The following is a 19,791-nucleotide window of genomic DNA, read 5'->3' on the forward strand; positions in this document are numbered from 1 at the left end:
CCCTTGAATACGTCGGGCCCATGAACTGGGGGGGAGGCAAGGTGATATTTTGTCAGGAGCCCTCGAATTTCAAGCACGCCCTGCGCAGGATCATGACAGCGTCTCCATTTCAATTATTAATGACGAAAATAGGGCATTCAGATGGCTGTCTATATATGGATTATAACCCGATATTTATATAGAAGAACTACATAAAAATCCTCAATGCGTCTCCTGCTTGCAATTGCGAAACTGAACCGCACGGTGGCATTATTATCACAAAGAAGGCCTGTCAAGATGCGTTGGATTTTGACCCACGATTTCCATCCATCCACTTTCCAGTCGCTTATCCTGGATAGGGCAGCGTGACTCACCATCTTATTCTTCTAATAAAGCTTAATTTAACTGTTGCAACATTCAGATCCTACAATAATACCGTTTAAGATACGCGCGTATTGAAAGTAACGTTGTAATCTTCAATTTTGCAGTTCACACAAACACTACAAATTACGAATTAATCACATTGATGCCCTAACGTCGCGGCCATTCGGGACTACATGATTAAGAACTGCGACTTCAGGTGAAATTACTTATACTTATTACTTATATTCAGGCCTACAAGTCTATCTAACAAGCTATGTGAGAGCTGGCAGCTGAAAGTGACGACCATCCATCCATCCATCCATATATTTTCTATACCAGCTTGTCCTATGCAGGGCTGCAGTGTTTCAGAGCCAGGACAGGGCACCAACCCTATGCATATCACTATGCATATTATCAATTTTCGTGTGTTTTTAATAGACGCAAATGCATTGATTTTAACATCAATATGTTAAAGTAAGTATTGGAAGTTTTGGTAGGCCTACTACCTGTGTGCGACAAGTAAAATAATTTTTTATAAAGTTTATTTCAAGCATAACTTGAATTTATAATAAAAGTCTATAATGAAAGTAGGATATATTGTACCTCGCCAGTTAAAAATCAGTTGTGTGCCTTCTGATGACTTTCATTCACATGCCTATGACATGTTTTATACACTTAATTCAAGTTTCTGCCACACGACGTCAGAAAAAAGTACTAATTTGTACCTCTGAGGGTACAATTACTTGTCACTGGTCTGCCAGTTGATTACCGTGGCTGTAACTGTACCTTTTAAGGTACAGAAATAGACTTTGATGAACATTTTATACCATCGGGGGTACATTAATGTTATTTGTATACCCTCGGGCACAAAACTGTAGTATTGCCGAACCATTTTTTCTGACCGCACGAAGTCTGGTGGGCAGGTTAGCCAACTCTCATGCATCTCACACTTTTAGACTCTCGCGCTCACGCAAGAAATTTTACGGCAAGTGCATATTATTCCATTACAAACCTAAAATTAGCTGAATCAAAAGTGCTAAGGTAATTTGCAAACCGGACAGACTGTTTACAAGTTAATAAAACAGTTACATACTTGTAAATGCGTGTGCAGATTTAGCTCAAACTGAAGATCTCACTCCAGCCAGCTGACCAAAGATCGCAGCCCTGCTGGGGGCGCACAGTAAGCTCTGTATGGGCAACAGCAGGCTTGTCAATGAAACACGCAAAACAACAAGCTTAACGAATGCAAACACAAAAGCACCTGATCAATGAATCAAGGTAGGCTGACTGCATTAAAACTTTTATCAAATCATGACTTGATTTATTATCGTCTTGGTATTACTAGCGGCCAAGATAACTGTGATGACTAACAATCAGCAATGCCGATACCGTAATTGACATTTACTAAGTGGTCTTCTACTATATGTCATTCTATTATTTTTTAATGGCTGCTCTCAGCATGGGTCCAACATGATGCATACTCTGTTTTCAACTACTGACGTAGATAATTAAACGATCTGTCCACCGCCATCTCTGCTAGGAGAACTGCTACACAGGAAGATATTTGGAATGTATCAGACAGCGCTACCGTTGTTTCTCAATGTATTTATGCTTCTGTCTATAATTATTATTGACTGCTTAATGTTTGGATACTAAATATGGCCTAAAACTAAACTCTCAATAGTTTATTTTACGTTTTAATTCAAACCCACTGAATGTATAACTCTTGATTATGAAACGGCTAGTGAGTAGGCGCTTGATGTCAGACACGAATTCTATCTTAGCCAATTATCTCTCCGTAAAGTATTTTAATATAGGGGCCTTGGCGCGCATTTTTTTAATTAACTAACAGGCATGATATCCAACACACCGGCAAACATTTTGAAAAAATAGACATACCAGTGACAGTTAGGGCTTTTTTAATTAAGCATCTGAAATCATACAAAACATATACCGACAAAAACTTTAAATACATAGTATCTCTGGTTTTCTCGTGACTGTCTTCCTTTACATTACGCATTTAATAAATATATTACTACATATTATATACATTACAACTATCAGTGTTATATGTCGTATCTCGCTATTTATCTTTTATATAGAAAGCGTACAGCTTACACAATACGTGTTCACAATTCACAGCAGCATCTGAAGATGTGATCTATATACACGAAAGTGTCCACCTTCCTTTCAGTGTAGGTACCGCATCTGCTGCAGTTCGGGTGGATTTACATTCACGGGAGATGAGTTGAACGAAGTTCTTGGAGCGGATAACATTGTCTGGACCAAGTAGGTGGTTGGTCTCCTTAGCAAGCTGGAGTAGTCTGTCGGACCCTGGAAGCTGGGGTTTTGCACACTAGAAGAATTTATTCCCATTATGCTGTCGATGCTGAAAGGACATTTATTTCGTGTCACAGGTGTGGACTTCTGAGGTTGGAGAGATGCTGCGTATAGTTGCATCTGAAGTCCCTTGGGTCCCGTGACCTTTCCGCCGCGGACGCCCTGATACTGGTAATAAGAGGAAGGAGTTACGACTCCGTCTTGTAGCGGCAGGTAGCGCGGCGATCCTGCGTCTGCGGCACTTTGACCCTGAACACAATATGGGCGCCCATATGGCCGAAAATTTAAATTCGAATACAGCATAAAGCTGTCCTTCACATATTCTGGAAGACTTCTTTTAAATCGTTTTCTTCTTCGGAGAAAGCTTCCGTTGTCGAACATGTCTTCGGATGCAGGGTCCAGGGACCAATAGTTGCCTTTTCCTGGATTTCCGGGCTCTCTAGGGATCTTAATGAAACAGTCATTGAGTGATAGGTTGTGCCGAATAGAATTTTGCCACGCGGGAAACTTCTCTTTATAATAACGGAATTTGTTGCTTATGAAGTCACAGATGCCGCTGAGCGTCAGTTTCTTCTCTGGGCTCTGTAGGATCGCCATAGTGATGAGAGCGATGTAGGAATAAGGCGGCTTGACTGTGTTGTGATGCTTTTCACCAGATGAACAGAAGCTGCTCTCGCTTTCACCGGACGAATCGGCTCCGGAAGAGTCCAGTTCGGCGCTAGGTTCGGCCGACGCCTCATCCACCGAAGCATCTCGCAGGGACAAGAAGGCCTCTGCAATGTGGTGATCAGGAGGGTCACCGTCCCCCAGAATGTCGATTTCACCCTCATCCAGCGGCACCAGCCTTCGCTGCTGGTTTGCTTCGTATTCTTTCGAGAGAGTCATAACTTCCCGTCTAAAATGTACATACAAGCACAAAGATAAATTCAATGTAAAGAAGACCGACGTCAACACGTGGTATTCCGCACTACTATCCTGACTGCCCCCTCCGACTTTGTTACGATATTGGTCAATTCGGGTTTTTATGAGGGGTGGGTCCTCGCCCCCTGACTGTCCCATTGACGGCTAAACCTATCAGAACCTGCATGTCACCGCAGGGAATCCGAACGATTGCTCCGGTGGGGGGAACGCGGAAAGTAAAGCCCACGTTTATATGCTAACTATAGTGAACACAGGACGATATCGAAAATCACACCAGTTATTAGGGTTTAGATAAAAAGGTACTCTGAGTGCTAAAAGAACGTTTAGCTGAAAACGACCAACAGAGATGATCATTTTAAACACTTTTAAACGTTTGATCATCGGTTAAGAAACGGTTAACAGTTAGTCGTTATGAACAACATGAAACATAGGTTCTGCGATAATTGTGCTATATAAATGCCTTACTATAACAGTAACACACCTAAAAAACCTCAACGCTCTTCCTACCTTTTCCCAACTGTATTTTGCTCCTTAATTGTCATGCAGGGAGAAAGAATTGAATCTATGTTATTAATGCATGTTATGTTATGTATATTTTACTCAATACATTCATGATGAGATTATAAAATACGAAATAATCCCACACCATAAAAGTTAACTGGGAGAGTCTGATTGGTAATATATGAAGCACTGCAATGTGATGGTCCCGAGAGGTGAACACTACTGATGAAAATGTATAAAACCACAAAGGAAAAAAATAAGTTATTAAAGCCTTCTTCGTATTAAAAAGCGAAGTAGCCCACCCCAGTTTCGCCGTAAGACACAAGACGTGAATTTTAACACCACGCATAATTCAAGAAGATTCTCCCCCTCGACCCCCCAGGGCTTAGTTTAGTTTGTCACCTCAAGATCTTTGCAGGTGGTGTGACCATGAAAATGGCCATGGCGAAGCACCCCGCCGGCACCGGAGGAAAGGTGCTATAGACGGCAGTAAAATGGGCTATCAGCATCAGAATCAGGTAGGAAACGACACAGCTAGAGTGTAAGGTTAGGCAATGCAACATGGAAGACTTTTATTAGGGGGAGCTGAAAGAACAAAAAAAAAATCCTCAAAGAACATCCTTGGGGCTCGGATATGTATTTAACTGCCAAAGTCAATCTTAATTGCAAACGAGTGCTTAAGCCGATCACGCCCATTTCTTCAACTTTGCGGGTTTGCGGGATGCTGGAAAATCTTGGTGGTATCACCTTTTCAGTTGTAATAGGTTAAGTGAATATGAATAAAACGACGCAAATTCCCTTAAAAATTAGACAAATTGCAGGTACGTATGAGTGATCAACAACGGCGAGAATATAATACGCCTGTTTTATTTTGCTTAAACGAACTATTATTATTTCATCAGTTCAATTCATCTTGATAAAATTAAGCTTGCGTGAAAACACTTAATGTAGTCCAAACGCTCATTAACATTATTGGCATTAACAGGTATCGGTATTAGTAACAATATAATAATAACAATAATAATAATTATTATCGTTGTTATTAAGCATATAGACTATGAAAACGACCGCGACCCTGAAAAATCCCGATAAAATAACTCTTGGAAGGACAATCAGCTGTTTGTTACTCTCAGCGCCTCGCTCACACGTACACCGCGTCCTTTTAAACTCCTTATAGCTACTTCACATAGTGAGACAAATCGCCACTTTTACACAGAAACGTAACAAATGAAATAATCATAAAAATCTGCCATTAATAAATCGACACGTAACGGTAACAGCAAAATACAATTTATTATAACTATACTATCAAAGTCGCAAACAGATTTATATAATCGTAAACTTTTAATGAATCAGAAACAAACAAAAAAAAACTACAGACTAAAATTAAATACGATCGTTATAATTTAATGCGCAAAACAGTAAACCTTCAGGGACAATTAATCGTTAAGAAACAGCTTTGAGTTTTTTTGCTTTTTTGTTTAAAATTCCAGTGCTAGAATTTACTTCATAAGATGTTATGGAAAATACATTACTGAAATGATCTCCATTTAAAAAATCAATTTAAATTGCATACAGTTTAGAAACGTTTGATTGATTATAAAAATGGGGGAGGGTAGATCAGTTTCAAATATTCAAAACTGAATGTTATCATGCTGATATTTGTAAAGTGCCTCTTTAGTACACTGTGAGCAGTAGTTGTAATACATCGTATTGTGCCTCTGCTGTGCCTCTGAGTGATTTGAGGACTCGGACTATGTCTGATGTTCTGTAAGGATGACGGAGACCAATCACACAGGGCACCCCGGCTGTATATTTTTGAGATGGAGAGACATACAGCGATACAATGTGAAATTTACCAGAAGAATGACAAAGAGTTTTTGTGTTAGCCCATGCTCTCTCCATTGACTACAGCAGCGATGAATACTTCTTGCAGAATCTCCTGGTCTAGGTTCCTTCCTGTAGAAAAAGGAGAGGGGGTTTAGACTGGGTGTCCAAAATGGGGGGGTCCAGAACCGAAGAGATACTATCACAGCTTTGAAAGTCAGGTATACCTTGTTTACGGCTGTAGCACAGGATAATGCAGGTATTACAGAACACTGTTGGAAGTAATAACCTGTATCTACTGCTCAACCAATTAGGAGACTGTCAGAGTGTAATCACTGTAAATAGCCCTGCCTGGGGTACAGTAAATGCAAGCCGGTATGATGGCTATGAACAGTATCTGAGTTTGTGTCTGTCATCAGAATGTTTTTGGTTCAAATCCCATGGCAGCAGAGTGATGTCGCCTTTGGGCCCTTGAGCAAGGCCCTTAACTCCAAACAACAGTGACTGCCCCCCCACACACACACACAATAATGTTTGCGAAATGTTAAATGTGAAATGTACTGGCTTGAAATGAGTTCCAGTTCTAGGAGCATAGCTATTGTACCCTGGAGTAAGGTAGTGAGATTATAGGTAATTTTTAAGAAAAGTAACAATCAATCAATCAATAATAATAATAAAAAATAATCAGAGATTGACATAACTGGTATGCAAATACGCATTTGTAGTATAAAGGTCGAAATGTACGTTAATTTCTTGTCATAACAGTGCAAATGTGAATAAAATGAGTAGACATTTGTACTGGTAAGACAAGAAATGAATGCACATTTAAACCTTTATACCCCAAATCCGTACTTGCATACCAGTAATGTCAATACCAAATAAGAACAACAATAATAATAATAACAGTGGTAATAAAAGCACACATGGAAATAAGATAAGACTTAGATAAGATATATCACTTTCTGGATGATGGGGGGGGGGATATACCTGCATACAGCAGTCAGGTAAAATCACATAAAGTACAAAGATACAATTGTACGGCATACATATAGTCAAACACAACACAGAGAAATCACACAGGCCGGAATCACAATCAGAGAACACTAGCAGTGCAACAGTGCTCACCTATGAAAATGAGGCGACTGACTCGGGGCGCAGACTCACTCCACACCTGGGGGGTCTCCTCCAGATCATACAGCTCATGCACCCCCTGGAGAATCATCTGATGGGGCTTTTCCCGCAGCGATACAATACCCTGGACCAAAATAAAACAAAATAAAATAAGACATACACAAAACAATTACATGAACCCCATATCTGTCTCAGACCATTATTTCTGCACGTGTAAATAGTGCATTTGGATATTACATCTCAGATATTTTACCTTTAATCGTATAACATTCATGACCAATCCAGCATTGTTCTTGTACGACTTCTCCCACAAAAGATTCTGCAAAGAAACAAAATCTTAAATAATTCTTCATTTTTATTCGAGTTGTTGTTAACCCACAATTAACACTTCGATGTTGGTGGATTGGGTTTTTTGTTTGTTCCTTACCTGAACAAATACATTTAAGTCATCCTCAGAAATACTGCCAGGTACTTCAAAGGTCACGGTCAAAATCGTCTGAAAAATTATGAGCAGTAAAACAACAAAGTGTGAGTAATTTCCACATTGTACAGCTTCACAAAACCATTTTATTCCTAACTATAAAAATTAGCCGGATGGGAAATGGAAATAGCACTGGAGTATCAGCATCGGGCACAATGCAAGGTGCTGATGTTGCCTGAAAAATTCTTGCTTATTATGCTGATTTTCAGCATAGCCTTCAGAGGACCAATCACAACACAGGAAAGCTGGATGTTGCAGACTTACTATATACACAGCAGGAGAGATGGGCTTTCTTAACAAAAAGCATGAAATAACTGAACTGGTCGATGTAATTAACATGGAAGCAGAAGTTACATGACAGGAACATGGCATTATGGTGACGTGGACCTTCTTATAACCCAATCAATTTGGCCACTGGGACACTCCCAACATAGCTACACTCCCAACACAGCTACACGGAATTTGTATCATGGGAAACTACCTCGGGCTCCAAAGCGTCACTTGTAGAAATTTTTACGGTATCGTATGCAAGTGTCAGTGCTAAAGACTTCCTTTTTAAAAAAAAGCTTCGTATAACAACAGACAGCAGAGGCCCCATTTGCATGAAAAGAGCCACTGGGGAGGGGGTGGGTGGCCGGATGAGGGGGTGAGTGGCCGGGGAATGCCCGAAGAGGATCAGGAGAAACAGGCGACAATTGAGGCATTTAGCTCCCTGCTGAGTGAACATTACAGGACACACAAGTGGAGAACAAACCCGGACAAGCCTGTAAGACTCCCACTTTTCGACTGGTCACAGCAGGCCTTGCTGCAGTTAAACGTGTGAGGCAACAAGCCTTGTTTAAGGGTGATACCACTTTAAAAACTTGAGAATGAAAAAATAGAAACTGGGCCTCACTGGGCCAATTAGCTTTGCTAGACTTCAACTATAAACAGCCAAGATTTTAATGTGGAAATATCTTCCCACTCCTAATGCCAAATATGCAGTTTTGGTCTAATCAGACCTCTGGAACGGCCCGAGACCTTGCGGCGATTTCACAAGGCAATCGTCTGTTAGACACACTTAATGGATGGATGGAAAAACCACAGCACTTCACCACAGATCTTCAGCACCTTATCTAGATGTGGTTGTACCGTTTTCACAGCTTCTAGCTTCTCCTGCAGCCTAGACAAAGAGAGAACATCATATAAACAAATACAAATCTGTGGTAAAACATAATAGATGTGTACTTCAGGGACCATAACAGCAAAACGTACCGTTGTCAGAAAGTCCAGCCATATACACAAAAACAAATCAGCAACCAATGCCCCCCCCCCCCCCAAACTAGCCCACCCACTAAACTTAGCCTGTACCTATCTGGGTTTAGTTCAGATACACTTTGGGGGGGGGGGGGGGGGGGTCAATATCAATTCTTAATCTAAGCCATGGAAAGTTTAGGAACCTACTTCCTGATTTCAGGTTTTGGGGCTGTCTTGACTGGGAACTTCTGTAGTTCCTGCTAGTTTTTTGTGTATCACTTTCCTAAATGCTCCCACAGTCCAATAATGTGAAACAAATTGCATTTTATTTATATTTTATTTATATGACATGCAAAACATTTATAACTCATTAATAAATCTGGCCAACAGATAGATCTTTTTCCACGGAATTGAAAACAATGTTATGTTATCCCACTAATAAGCATTGACAAGTTACTCTGCCAGCACCAGCGATATTAGACAGAAGCATGTCAGTTATCAAACAAAATTTGTCATGCAGTTATAAAGAGACGATGTAACTTAATTTCACATTATTTTGCCAGAGGAAAAATAATTTCATCTGTTTGATTTTTCCTCCACTACTTCTACCTCTTTTGCCTGCACTTTACTTATAAGCCCCACCCCTACTCTGGGGGAGGGACTAAAAAAAGTTTGAACTACCTTAGAGGAACTACAATTGGGCTGAGTTCCTATGATGGGAACATGACATAAGTTCCTGGTTTGAGAAAAAGGTTCTGGTTCATGAAAAATGTTCCTGTGGTGGGAAAGCATTTGAGTTGTAGGAAACCAGAGGGGGGATAACCAAACCACACAGCTAGGTCCATTCAGTAGCTGGGGGTGAACATTTCCCAGAAGTCACTTATAGCAAGACAGAAAAGGGTCATTTATATTTGTAAAGGTCAGCAAAGCAAGCAGCAGATGTGTAACAGTAAAGGTGAAAGGCTCTTAAAGAGAGTATCTGTACAGATTAGCACGTTGCGATAGGTTCCTCCCAGCAGCCTGGTGTGACAAAGGTTTAATCCCCAACAGCTGGGTGACTCTGGAGGAAAGATGCTCGTCTATCAACAGGCCATAATGCATCCCCATCTGGCCTTTGTGTGTAGTTATGCAGGACAATGGCAATCGGTGAATAACTTGCAATTTATCAGGGTGGCTTAGCGTTTCATTGGGTAGCTGCCTCTCACCTCTAGCGAAGGCGGTTGAAATCCGGCCTCTGATCTGTGCAAATTCTTCTCGTCATGCATGACTTTCCTCCAAATGACAGGCCGGTAGTTAACTGGCATCTATAAACTGCTCCCAGTGTATGATTGTGACTATGTGCATGTACATGTCCGGTGATGGACTGGCTTCCTCTCCAGTCATAAGCCCCGGGCCTGTGCAGCCCTGTTCAAGCTAAGGGGCTGAAAGCTTGATGGACTATCCGTTTGCAGACAGATTAAGTGAATGCAAAACACATTTAATTCTAAACCCATAACAGATTCAAAGACAACATTCGAGTGCTGAGTATCACTAAACCCGACCATGCAAGCAACAGATCCGGACTGATTTCTCTAAACTAACAGCTGAATTTAAAGGTACGGAATCATCTCACCATGAAACCAGCATCCGATATAGATCAGGTTGCAGGTTTGACTATATCACTGAGGAAAGGGGATTGAATTTTACCCACAGCATTTTTGCACAAATAACCCTCGCTGCTACCATACAGTAACTCCACTGTTAATTTGCACTGTATGTTGTCTTGTCTTGTCTTGTCAATCTGCACTGTTATGCTGTCCTGTCTGCACTTATGATGCTGCTCTGTCGTTGTCCTGCTCTGTGTTGCACCATGGTCCTGGAGGAACGTTATCTCATTTCTCTATATACTGTGTGTACGGTAGAAATGACAATAAAACCTACTTCACTTAACTTGAAAAAACATCCATGTGAGCTGGGCTTGTAACAACCAATTTTAGTGACCTTTACTCTTTGAAAAAGCAAGATGATAAACAAAACAGCAGAAGCACGATCTAAAACCTTGTAAGACACACGCACACAACACTACAGAAATACTTAGGTTGGGGATAGAAATACTTCTCTGTAGCAGGTATACTTACCACACGCCACCTCGGCTGTCGAAGGAATGCAAGTCTAGCACTTGGGATAAGTCGACCCTAAGAAAGACAGGCAGCAAGCGTACATAAACGCAGCTTAATATTACAGAGAACGCAATATTTGAGTTGTTCCTGGCATGGGGCATCATAGTTAGTGGTGGAAATGAACTTGAGCGTATACGGTCATTTCAGATTACTTTGACCTTTTTTGTCACCAAAGATTCATGGGAAATTTAAATTTCACAATAAAGGGATGAGCGAGTGCGGAAAAGTAATCATGTTGACTGCATAAAATGCCCTGCAATACAACCGTTAACACAAATGCCTCAATGTAAGAGAGTGAACATCCAAAAAAGAAGCTCTACATGCAAGGTATGAAATAAATTGGAAATATTCAGGATTTTTTCCATTAAAATGAAATCAAAATCATACCTGGACTGTACTCCTACTTTGTGTTCTCAACAATAATTCATGCAAAGCTTTCAAATCTAAAAAAAGAAAAATACTGTGCTGGGTTCAGTAAACTGTTACCCACTACAATCCACTGGGTTCCTTTAATTTCATTTACTTTAACTTTCCTTTTGCTCACGTCAGTTGGAACCTCTCCATCAGAAAGGGTGACAGGAACGCCCCCCAGAGAGCCCACATTTGTGTACAGAGATTACCAAATGTGAGCCAAACAGACAGGTCCCTGGCGAGGGAGGAGGGGGAGGGGGTGACCTCTGCTTAGGCAGTGCGGCAGTAAGGCAGCCCCACCCAGCAGAAGAGCTGTGTGAATGTGGGCATAGGGAAAGTGTCTGTGTCCAGCAGTGATAGATCTACTCTGTTACAACAACAAAGCGATCGAAAACCCCTGGTGGGTCATCCATAAACATCCATCAACAAGCATCCCCCCCCCCCCCCAACTAAAAGAGGGCTACGGATTTCCTCCCAAAGGAACAAGCTCTTGGAAACACACACGACGTCAAAAAAGAAAATCTGCACAGCTTCTACCATCTGACCCGATTTACATGGACTAATAAACAAATTAAACTAACAAAAAATGCCAAAATGTCTCCAGAGAAGCTAAAACATGCAGCATTCGGATTGTAGCAATTACAGCGAATCAGGCGGCTGTTCCTCTGGCCCGCAGCTACTGCAGCTAAACAAACAAAAACAGGCCTGTTTCCTCTTATGCTCCATATGCTGTTTCATTTAAGAGCAGCCATTCTTCGCTGTGTCTGGCCACACAGTCCTTCGCACCATAGTGGGTCCTATAAATGTAGTACTCGCTTATCAACTTTTCAAAGAACCAGATGATTCTTGATTGAGAGACCTTTCCACTGTGCTCTACACTGTCACAAAAGGACCAATTTGTACCTTTGAGGGTATAATTACTTATAATTGGAGCTACACCCTCAAGGGTCTGCCAATTGTACCCTAGCTATCAGTAAGGTACAGAAATGAACTCAAAGGTGCATGTTTGTACCATTGGTGGTACATTAATGTTGTTTGTACCATAGGACACAAAACTGTACCAGGGATTTACCCTTTTTCTGAAGGTGTACAGAGGCAGTTGCACACTCTGCAGAGAGCTCTAAGAATGTAATAGTTTACATGCACACTTTACTGCGTAACGCGTTCCTACTACAGACTACTGCACACTGTAGTGTATAACGTGTTCCTACTACACACTACTGCACTAAGAGAGGGTCAAAGGGATCAGGTTTTATACCATTTAGTGTGTAACGCGTTCCTACTATACTGCACACTTTAGTGTGTAATGCGTTCCTACTATACTGCACACTTTAGTGTGTAATGCGTTCCTACTATACTGCACACTTCAGTGTGTAATGCGTTCCTACAATACTGCACACTTCAGTGTGTAATGCGTTCCTACTATACTGCACACTTTAGTGTGGAGTAAACCAGGGAAAAATACATCAAACAAAACAAAGTAGTGCCACTAACAGAGGGTCAAAGGGATCAGGTTTTGTACCATAATCCCATATTACAATATAACATTTAGAGTTTTGTTTATGGGTTTAATACATTTTATAACAATCAATTAGGTTTTGTCCTAAAAAAGCTCAATTTCAAAGATGGAGTGATAAAAGTCTCTTAAAATATTTGTAAGGGCATTATGTGCTATTCAGAAATAAGCATTTCAGGTTCAGAGATGCGCAGAGGCTCAGTGGGTGGCACCATCGCCCTGGCTGTGTGTGTGTGTGTGTGTGTGTGCGTGTGTGTGTGCGTGTGTGTGTGCGTGTGTGTGTGCGCGTGTGTGTGTGCGCGTGTGTGTGTGCGCGTGTGTGTGTGTGCGTGTGTGTGTGCGTGTGTGTGTGCGTGTGTGTGTGTGTCCTCTGACAACACTGCTGCTTTATGCTAGATAGGAGGTGAAAGACAGAAAACATGGATGGTTTCAGAGTCCTACCTGGATTTCTGTGTTTCTAATATCCTCACAAGGCCGTTCATCGATCTAGAAAAAGAGATGAAACAGGTTATGTTCCAGATTGTGAATTACAGAAATTCAAGAACTGAACTGTCACGTTCTGAAAATAAATAGAAAACTGGATGCATCCCAGGATGCTGTTCTTTAAGAGCGATTCTAACACATGGTACAGCTGGGATCCAGAGACCCTGAGACTCGGATCCATGTCAGACAGTATCAGGGCTCCACCTGACCTATATTTAATAGGTAATATTTGGCATTATCATCGGCATGTGACCAGTGGGTGGGGCGTTAACTATGACATCATCCTACAGAGGGTCAGGTGGCACCAACTGCACAGCACTGCCACACACTGCTGCAGCTTCCCCTCACTTCACTGTCTCTCTGAGTTGGCTCAGCTCCTCTTCGCCCACCAGGTCAGTCTTGTTGATGATGACTAGGTCAGCCAGGGCAACCTGCCTGCAGAACAAGCCAAAGGTTACCCCCCCCCCTTATAAAAATCAGGAGCTTAGCAGACACACAGCCCTATGGCAAACGGACAGAGGACTCATTTACGTGGCCTTAACCTGGCAGGGTGACGGACCACCGCAGATCACACTGGCTGCCTGAATTACTCACACCTCCCCACCCGGCTCAGCGGTGGCTGGGATCATGGGGGTTGGGGGGACATTTGGTTTGAGAGAAACAGACAGAGGAGGGGGGGCTGAACAGCTGTATTTTATGGCAAGCGAGGATCCCCCTGCAATTTGTTGCCACGCTCGTTCGGCAAAATGCGAACAGCTAAAACCACGCGTCTCCTCTATAGCGTTGGATGACTAAGTTGTTGAATATCACAATTAAACAACTGAACAAAGAGTAAAATCGCACCTGGCCGCCTCGTTAACTAGGCCGTCGGGCTTCTCTTCTATCAGGTGCTGAAAGAGAAAAAACAGGAGCCCTTTAGGGGACACAGTGCCGAGTAAACGGCTTCCCTCCGAGGAGCGAAAATCTCCTGTCTGCTGCCAGTCTCCCCTCGCACTGGTTCTGGGGCAGGCCAGGGGTTTTTAAACCTGATTCGAATAGGAAGTGTAGCAATAAACACTAATTCCTCCCTTAACTGGGAGGGAGTTTATACCATTTAATGGCATCTCTAAATTTCCACTAGTGTATGTGTGAGATGGGCTGCAGGTCCCAATGGGTTTCACGTTGAAAGCTTGGATCGATGGACAGTGTTTTCACTATTATAAACATGCCATAACTGACCTTAATTAACACAATTGAAAAATGATTCTCAGCTGACACATTCCATTTAACACGATTCAGGCAATAAACAGCCCTATCCAGCCTAATTAATTAACAACTCAGCGGGAAGGAGACCAGCACATTCAGCAGCTTGCCAGTACAGAACCTTGGACAGTAATAATCAGAGGAAAATGCTGCCGTTATGCATTAACTGCACACAGCACATTCTGAAAACTCCGACCTCCCAGCCGAGAGAGATTAATTTAGATCCACTTGAGTTTACTTTTGCGGGCAGCAGCACAGGAAATGCCATGAAACGAAACCATGTGCTTCAGTTCCTAAAGAGCTTCTGAGCATTTCTCAGCTTGGCACACGATGCTTGGGCACGCCGCAGACGTGCTCTACGCTTGTGTCCTTAGCCTGTCGCCATCTATCCCCTGACAAATCAGGATGGAGGGAACGTCAATCCCACGTTATGTGACCAAGGGAAGACAAGCTGCTTCATTTCCCCTGTTATTCTGTCTACATTTACGAACGGGGACCTTATCCCATTTCCGGACATTGATGGGGAAGATCAGCCATAGCTGTGACCTGCTGTCTCTGCGCTTTGACAGGTTGGAGACAACTGAAAAGGATCCAATGCACTATTTATTTTATTTATTAATACTTTTCTTTAAAAAAATCAGATGGAACAAAAGCAAGAACAGGAGAGTGACCCCCCCCGTCACTCTCCCCCAGGCCCGGCTCTCCCCCAGGTTCGTTGTCAAGATTGCAGCCTATGAATATTTCAGAGAGTATCTGGGTGGACGACGGCGCCGGGGGGGGTGACAATCCCATTAGCGTGATCGCCTCTGATTACAATGACCCCTTCGGTTTCAATCAAACTGCCTGCCCACAGAAGGGCGTCAGGGACCCACAGGCATGAGAGGCCGAACCGCCAAGCATGACACCGTCAAACAGCTGCCCATTATCCTGGTGTCACCATCCCTGCCCCTCTCAGGAATGTTTAAATCAAAGCTTTTATGTTTGGCAGGTGTGGGGGTGGGGGGGGGGGGGGGGGGGGGGGCAAAGGAGGTTTTTACAGCTGGGGGGGGGGGGGAGAGAAAGGAGGCAAGAACATCTTCTAGAAAGTTCTATCGATCTCAACCTGACCGCCAAGCAAGGTTAACTTACCTTCATTCCATATTTTGCATCTATTACTGTAATGATTCCTGGAAAGTAAAAATGGTAGTTCTTAGGTGCAAAGTAATACATGCTAATAAACACAACCTTCATATAGCAGCATTTTCCCAAGTATTTTCCCAGGAACACCAGCCCGTTTACACCAGGCGTTCTTAGCCTGGACTCCGAGGACAGATTTCAGGAGGACGGCGAACTTGGATGGGGAAAAAAATTTACATGATTATCTTCACTAACCTCCAAGTGAAATCTAGCTCTTCCTGCAGCAATGAATGCAGACCACAAACCACAGCAGGTGTAGTGGCACCTGTGACTTCACAGATATGTTCACATCACTATTCTGTGAATGAGGTCCACAGCCTTCACGGGCCTCACCAAGAGGTCCATGGCACAAAAAAGGTTGAAGAAGCCTTGGTTTAACCATAAGCTGGTGTAAAGCTAGTAATGGATGTGGCAGGTTACAGCCCTAGATTGTGGTCTGTTTTCATGCAGCCATGGGAAAACACAGCACAGTTCTGGCAATAAAATGTGGGTATTTCATGTCAAACATTCATCTCCCATCCGTAACTGTGCAGGAGTGTCACAAAGGTCGCTTCCTACCATCGAGATAAATATCGCTGCCCAATTCTGCGTCTACCCAGAACATGGCGGCCACCGCTCCTGCATTACAAAATCAAAGGAAAATTCACAATGTAAGAAATAAAAAAAAAAAACTGAGTATATTTTACTGTCAACATGCCATGAATAAGATGGAAATTATTGCGATCCAGCTTTTATTCGAATCATTTGTGCAAAGGTTCCCTGTTAAGATCCGTTACTGTGAAATGCTGGAAATTAAAAAGCACCAAATCATGCCAATTCTTTATAATTTACAAAGATCAAAGGGCCATAAATGGAGGTGTCTCCCAGGTGTTCTGCTCAGGCGAAAGTTACCGCAGAGACAAGTGACAAGAAACGGCACCCCACCCTGCTTGTTCACATATTGCACTTTTTGTCAAACCGTCAGCAGGGACGCGAAAGCAGCGTAAATATTTGATAGCAGGATAATGAAAACAACAACGCAGAGAAAAAAGGGAAGTACAAGCAATCTGGGCTCTGACAGGCTTCCAGAGAGCAGGAGCTGTTCGGAGGTGATACTGTTCTGTGAGCCTCAGGGGAGCCCAGGCTGACTGGACCCCCCCCCCCCCCATCGTCCCACCCAGTGATGCTGCCACCTGTCACAGGACGTCTGTCTGTGCCAAAGAGCCCCAGCTGCTCTGCTCTGCCCCCTGACACCTGTCACTGATTTGCTCTGTTCACTTGTCCAGCATGGCTTCTGGTAATGACTTACTGATTCCTATTGATTCCTCCCTTGTGCCCCCCCCCCCCCCCTCCCTTCACCAGACTGGGCGGTTCTGACAATTTTCTTGACCTGATTGGAAGAGGATCGAGGCACCGGGCCGTTTGCATTCGTGCACAAGAACCTGAAGTTCGATAAGGCGGAACCTCTCCATTTCAGGACCGTCATGGCAACAACGGAACAATATTTCGATTTAATATAAAAAAACTTCAAGGCTATACAGAAGAACCTAAAAGATTTTAACATTAACATGCAAATGAATTAGACTGAAGAAGACCTTACCAGGGTCAGCCAGGCCTGTCGTCTCCAGAAGTATATAGTCAAATTTTCCTTTCTTCTCCATGAGATTTTCAATAGCTTTCAAGCCATTATCCCTGCAGCCAAATGCAGAAACAGTGAACACGTCTGGGATCATCTGGGAATCCGGGAAATCTACCCTCTTCCAGGCAGAACCCTTTTGACACTTATTATGAATGAAGAACTTTTAAAGATGAATTCCACCACAAATTTCCTAACTGTATTTTTATCCAAACTGTACAATTTAAAGATATTTTTATGACATAGCCCTTAAACTGACACACTGCGTTTTGCAAATGGCCCACCCAAGTACAACTCTGCTCCAATTTATACTATAAGTCTACTGGAATAAGGCACACACTGCATACAAAAAACATTAATATATCCAGTGTCAAATCCGTCCCTGCACCTGATTATCTGCTGTCAACTAAAACTCTAACACCCCCCCCAAATTGGTCACCCATACTTGGTTTCCATTTTACCTCAAATCATAGTGGAAATTATGATGAACCCCTGTAAACATGACAGACAACCTGAACTATTTATTAAGTCCAGCTTTCCAACCAGTATCCTATACGCTGTCCAACATTTACACTGACCCCGTGACCTGCGATCACTATGGACACCCAGTATCGGTAAAGCTCTGGAGCAGGGAGCCTCCCCAGTGCACCTACTTCACGGAGCAGCAGAGACACCCATTCCGCAGCTCCAGCCACTCCTCGTACAGCTCTCCCGCCTGGCTCACCGCCAAGGACTTCTCCAGGGCGCTGCCTGGAGCAGGAATACAAGGCTCTGCTGAACTCTGCCGCTGCGTGAAAACTCAATGCAGCCTTTCTGGGTGAAACGAGATCTTGAGAAAAGAGCCTTAACCAAAGCAGGAGGCAGCACCGAGCATACAGTCACGGTCTTTGCAAAAGTGGTCAACAGACGGGCATGCTAAAGTAACATTCAGAATGAGAAGACAGGGGGCAGTGTTGTAGATTAAGAGGAGTAGGACTGAGGAGATGCATTCTGATATATCTCAGCAATATACACACAACGAATAGTGTCATCATCTTGGGTAATTCTGCTCTTTTTCAAGGAAATACTTTCTCTAAATTCTCCAACTAAATTAATTGTATTTTGACAAACTGAAAACAATTCAAATATGACACTATTACAAACATAAAATAAAAGAAATATGTACATGCACTGCTTCTATTAATTTTCTTTAAGAAATAATTATCACCCTCGCCACTAAAACCGTAGGTACTAAAACGTATCCCGCTTCTGTACCGTCAACGCCATTCATTCACCATTCAAAAGTCATTTGCTGCCCTCTTGTGGGCGGACTACTTCACTGCAGGCTAAACGTGGTCGGAAAAAGACTGAGGATCTAATCACTGAGGATCACTGAGGATCTAATATTATATATTATACTACATAATTTTAATAGAAATTAATTCTACTCCTAAGAACTGCATTATGTGCATATTAATGTCGCTTTGTGACTGATCGCTATTGTGGTGACACGACGTTATTTTACCCTCTTATCATCTTATACATTCTTTTGTGACATAGATGTTTGTCTTACCCTCTCCAAATTCATTCAGAATGACAGCAATTCTCTTATTATGCTGCTCTGTTAATATGTAATTCAAAAGTGTCGTCTTTCCAGCACCTATTGAAAAAAAATAAATTAACGACATTATCCGTATAATTCACTTAAAACACACATTTAAGCAGATGACCATCAAACTTGTAACTTATAAGTATTTATTATATTCATGTTATTATTCTGCATATTCTCGTATCTTACCCAAATAACCAGTGATAATGGTAACAGGGATTTGCTCAGTGGATATATCCTGCTTTCTTGTAATTGGAACAAGCTCCGGGCAGTCATCCTCCTCATCTGTTAAAACACAGTCCATCGCTATAAGGAGAAATAAACAAAAATTAATTTACTGTATTCCAAACTGCAAGAAATTAACAAAGGGAAATGTCTCATCAGTAGCTCCGATCTACCGTAATTCCGAAAACCCGATTATATTTTAGAGATTATGACATAATTAGCTAGGAAAGAATACAGATTTTACACATCGGTTTCTGACATTTATAACACTTTACTAGTTCCAATAAATATACTCTGTTGTTTTTATTTAGTTACCAACTAACATAAACTGCTATCATGAACAGCATGACATAAACAGGTTAGTTCACACCTTCCCTGTCGTAGCTCTCCTCCAATATAATAAGCAAGAAACAACAGGTGCACGATTAAATGATCAAGCAGAACGATTAAGCATCAGAGTTACACACTCAGCCGCGTTAACCTTATTAATCTGTAAACTGCGGATCTGCGGAACACGCGTTCGCTCCAGTGTTACAGTCATTCCGCTCCCCTGGCGTAACACAGAGTCTATGGTTCCGCTTAATCTGATGAATAGTA

General features: G+C 42.3%; 2 protein-coding genes across 4 annotated transcripts; both read right to left on the bottom strand.

Moving 5' to 3' along the window:
* Positions 1–2,244: 2,244 nt before the first annotated feature.
* foxd5 (forkhead box D5) lies at positions 2,245–5,246 on the bottom strand. 2 transcript variants are annotated; one of them, XM_048999858.1, is made up of 2 exons: positions 4,507–5,246; positions 2,245–3,577 (listed from the first exon to the last, which is right to left on the bottom strand). In XM_048999858.1, the coding sequence occupies exons 1-2, from the start codon at positions 4,665–4,667 to the stop codon at positions 2,533–2,535; spliced, it is 1,206 nt and encodes a 401-aa protein (XP_048855815.1). In that variant the 5' UTR covers positions 4,668–5,246; the 3' UTR covers positions 2,245–2,532. The 2 variants fall into 2 exon arrangements, with proteins under 2 accessions (XP_048855815.1, XP_048855823.1); XM_048999866.1 differs by lacking the exon at positions 4,507–5,246 and adding an exon at positions 3,764–4,457.
* A 132-nt stretch (positions 5,247–5,378) lies between these two features.
* On the bottom strand, positions 5,379–19,759 carry cbwd (COBW domain containing). Of its 2 annotated transcripts, none has more exons than XM_048999886.1 (16): positions 19,676–19,759; positions 19,159–19,275; positions 18,934–19,020; positions 18,035–18,131; positions 17,346–17,437; positions 16,325–16,384; positions 15,719–15,756; positions 14,192–14,238; positions 13,697–13,783; positions 13,307–13,351; positions 10,897–10,953; positions 8,654–8,705; positions 7,490–7,558; positions 7,316–7,381; positions 7,057–7,186; positions 5,379–6,063 (listed from the first exon to the last, which is right to left on the bottom strand). In XM_048999886.1, the coding sequence occupies exons 2-16, from the start codon at positions 19,271–19,273 to the stop codon at positions 5,990–5,992; spliced, it is 1,116 nt and encodes a 371-aa protein (XP_048855843.1). In that variant the 5' UTR covers positions 19,274–19,275; positions 19,676–19,759; the 3' UTR covers positions 5,379–5,989. The 2 variants fall into 2 exon arrangements, with proteins under 2 accessions (XP_048855843.1, XP_048855834.1); XM_048999877.1 differs by having other exon boundaries at positions 19,565–19,743.
* Positions 19,760–19,791: the final 32 nt, after the last annotated feature.

The sequence above is a fragment of the Brienomyrus brachyistius genome, chromosome 2 (assembly GCF_023856365.1).
Source record: "Brienomyrus brachyistius isolate T26 chromosome 2, BBRACH_0.4, whole genome shotgun sequence".
Lineage (NCBI taxonomy): Eukaryota > Metazoa > Chordata > Actinopteri > Osteoglossiformes > Mormyridae > Brienomyrus > Brienomyrus brachyistius.

What these genes read in the sequence shown, in the direction of transcription:
- foxd5 (XM_048999858.1), bottom strand. Translation starts at nt 4,667, where the DNA reads ATGTTGCATTGCCTAACCTTACACTCTAGCTGTGTCGTTTCCTACCTG. An exon ending in CCACCTGCAAAGATCTTGAG is followed by an intron (nt 3,578 to 4,506) that starts GTGACAAACTAA and finishes TGTACATTTTAG; the next exon opens with ACGGGAAGTTATGACTCTCT.
- cbwd (XM_048999886.1), bottom strand. Translation starts at nt 19,273, where the DNA reads ATGGACTGTGTTTTAACAGATGAGGAGGATGACTGCCCGGAGCTTGTT. An exon ending in CTAGTTAACGAGGCGGCCAG is followed by an intron (nt 13,784 to 14,191) that starts GTGCGATTTTAC and finishes CTTGTTCTGCAG; the next exon opens with GCAGGTTGCCCTGGCTGACC. An exon ending in CAGTCGCCTCATTTTCATAG is followed by an intron (nt 6,064 to 7,056) that starts GTGAGCACTGTT and finishes CTTTTTCTACAG; the next exon opens with GAAGGAACCTAGACCAGGAG.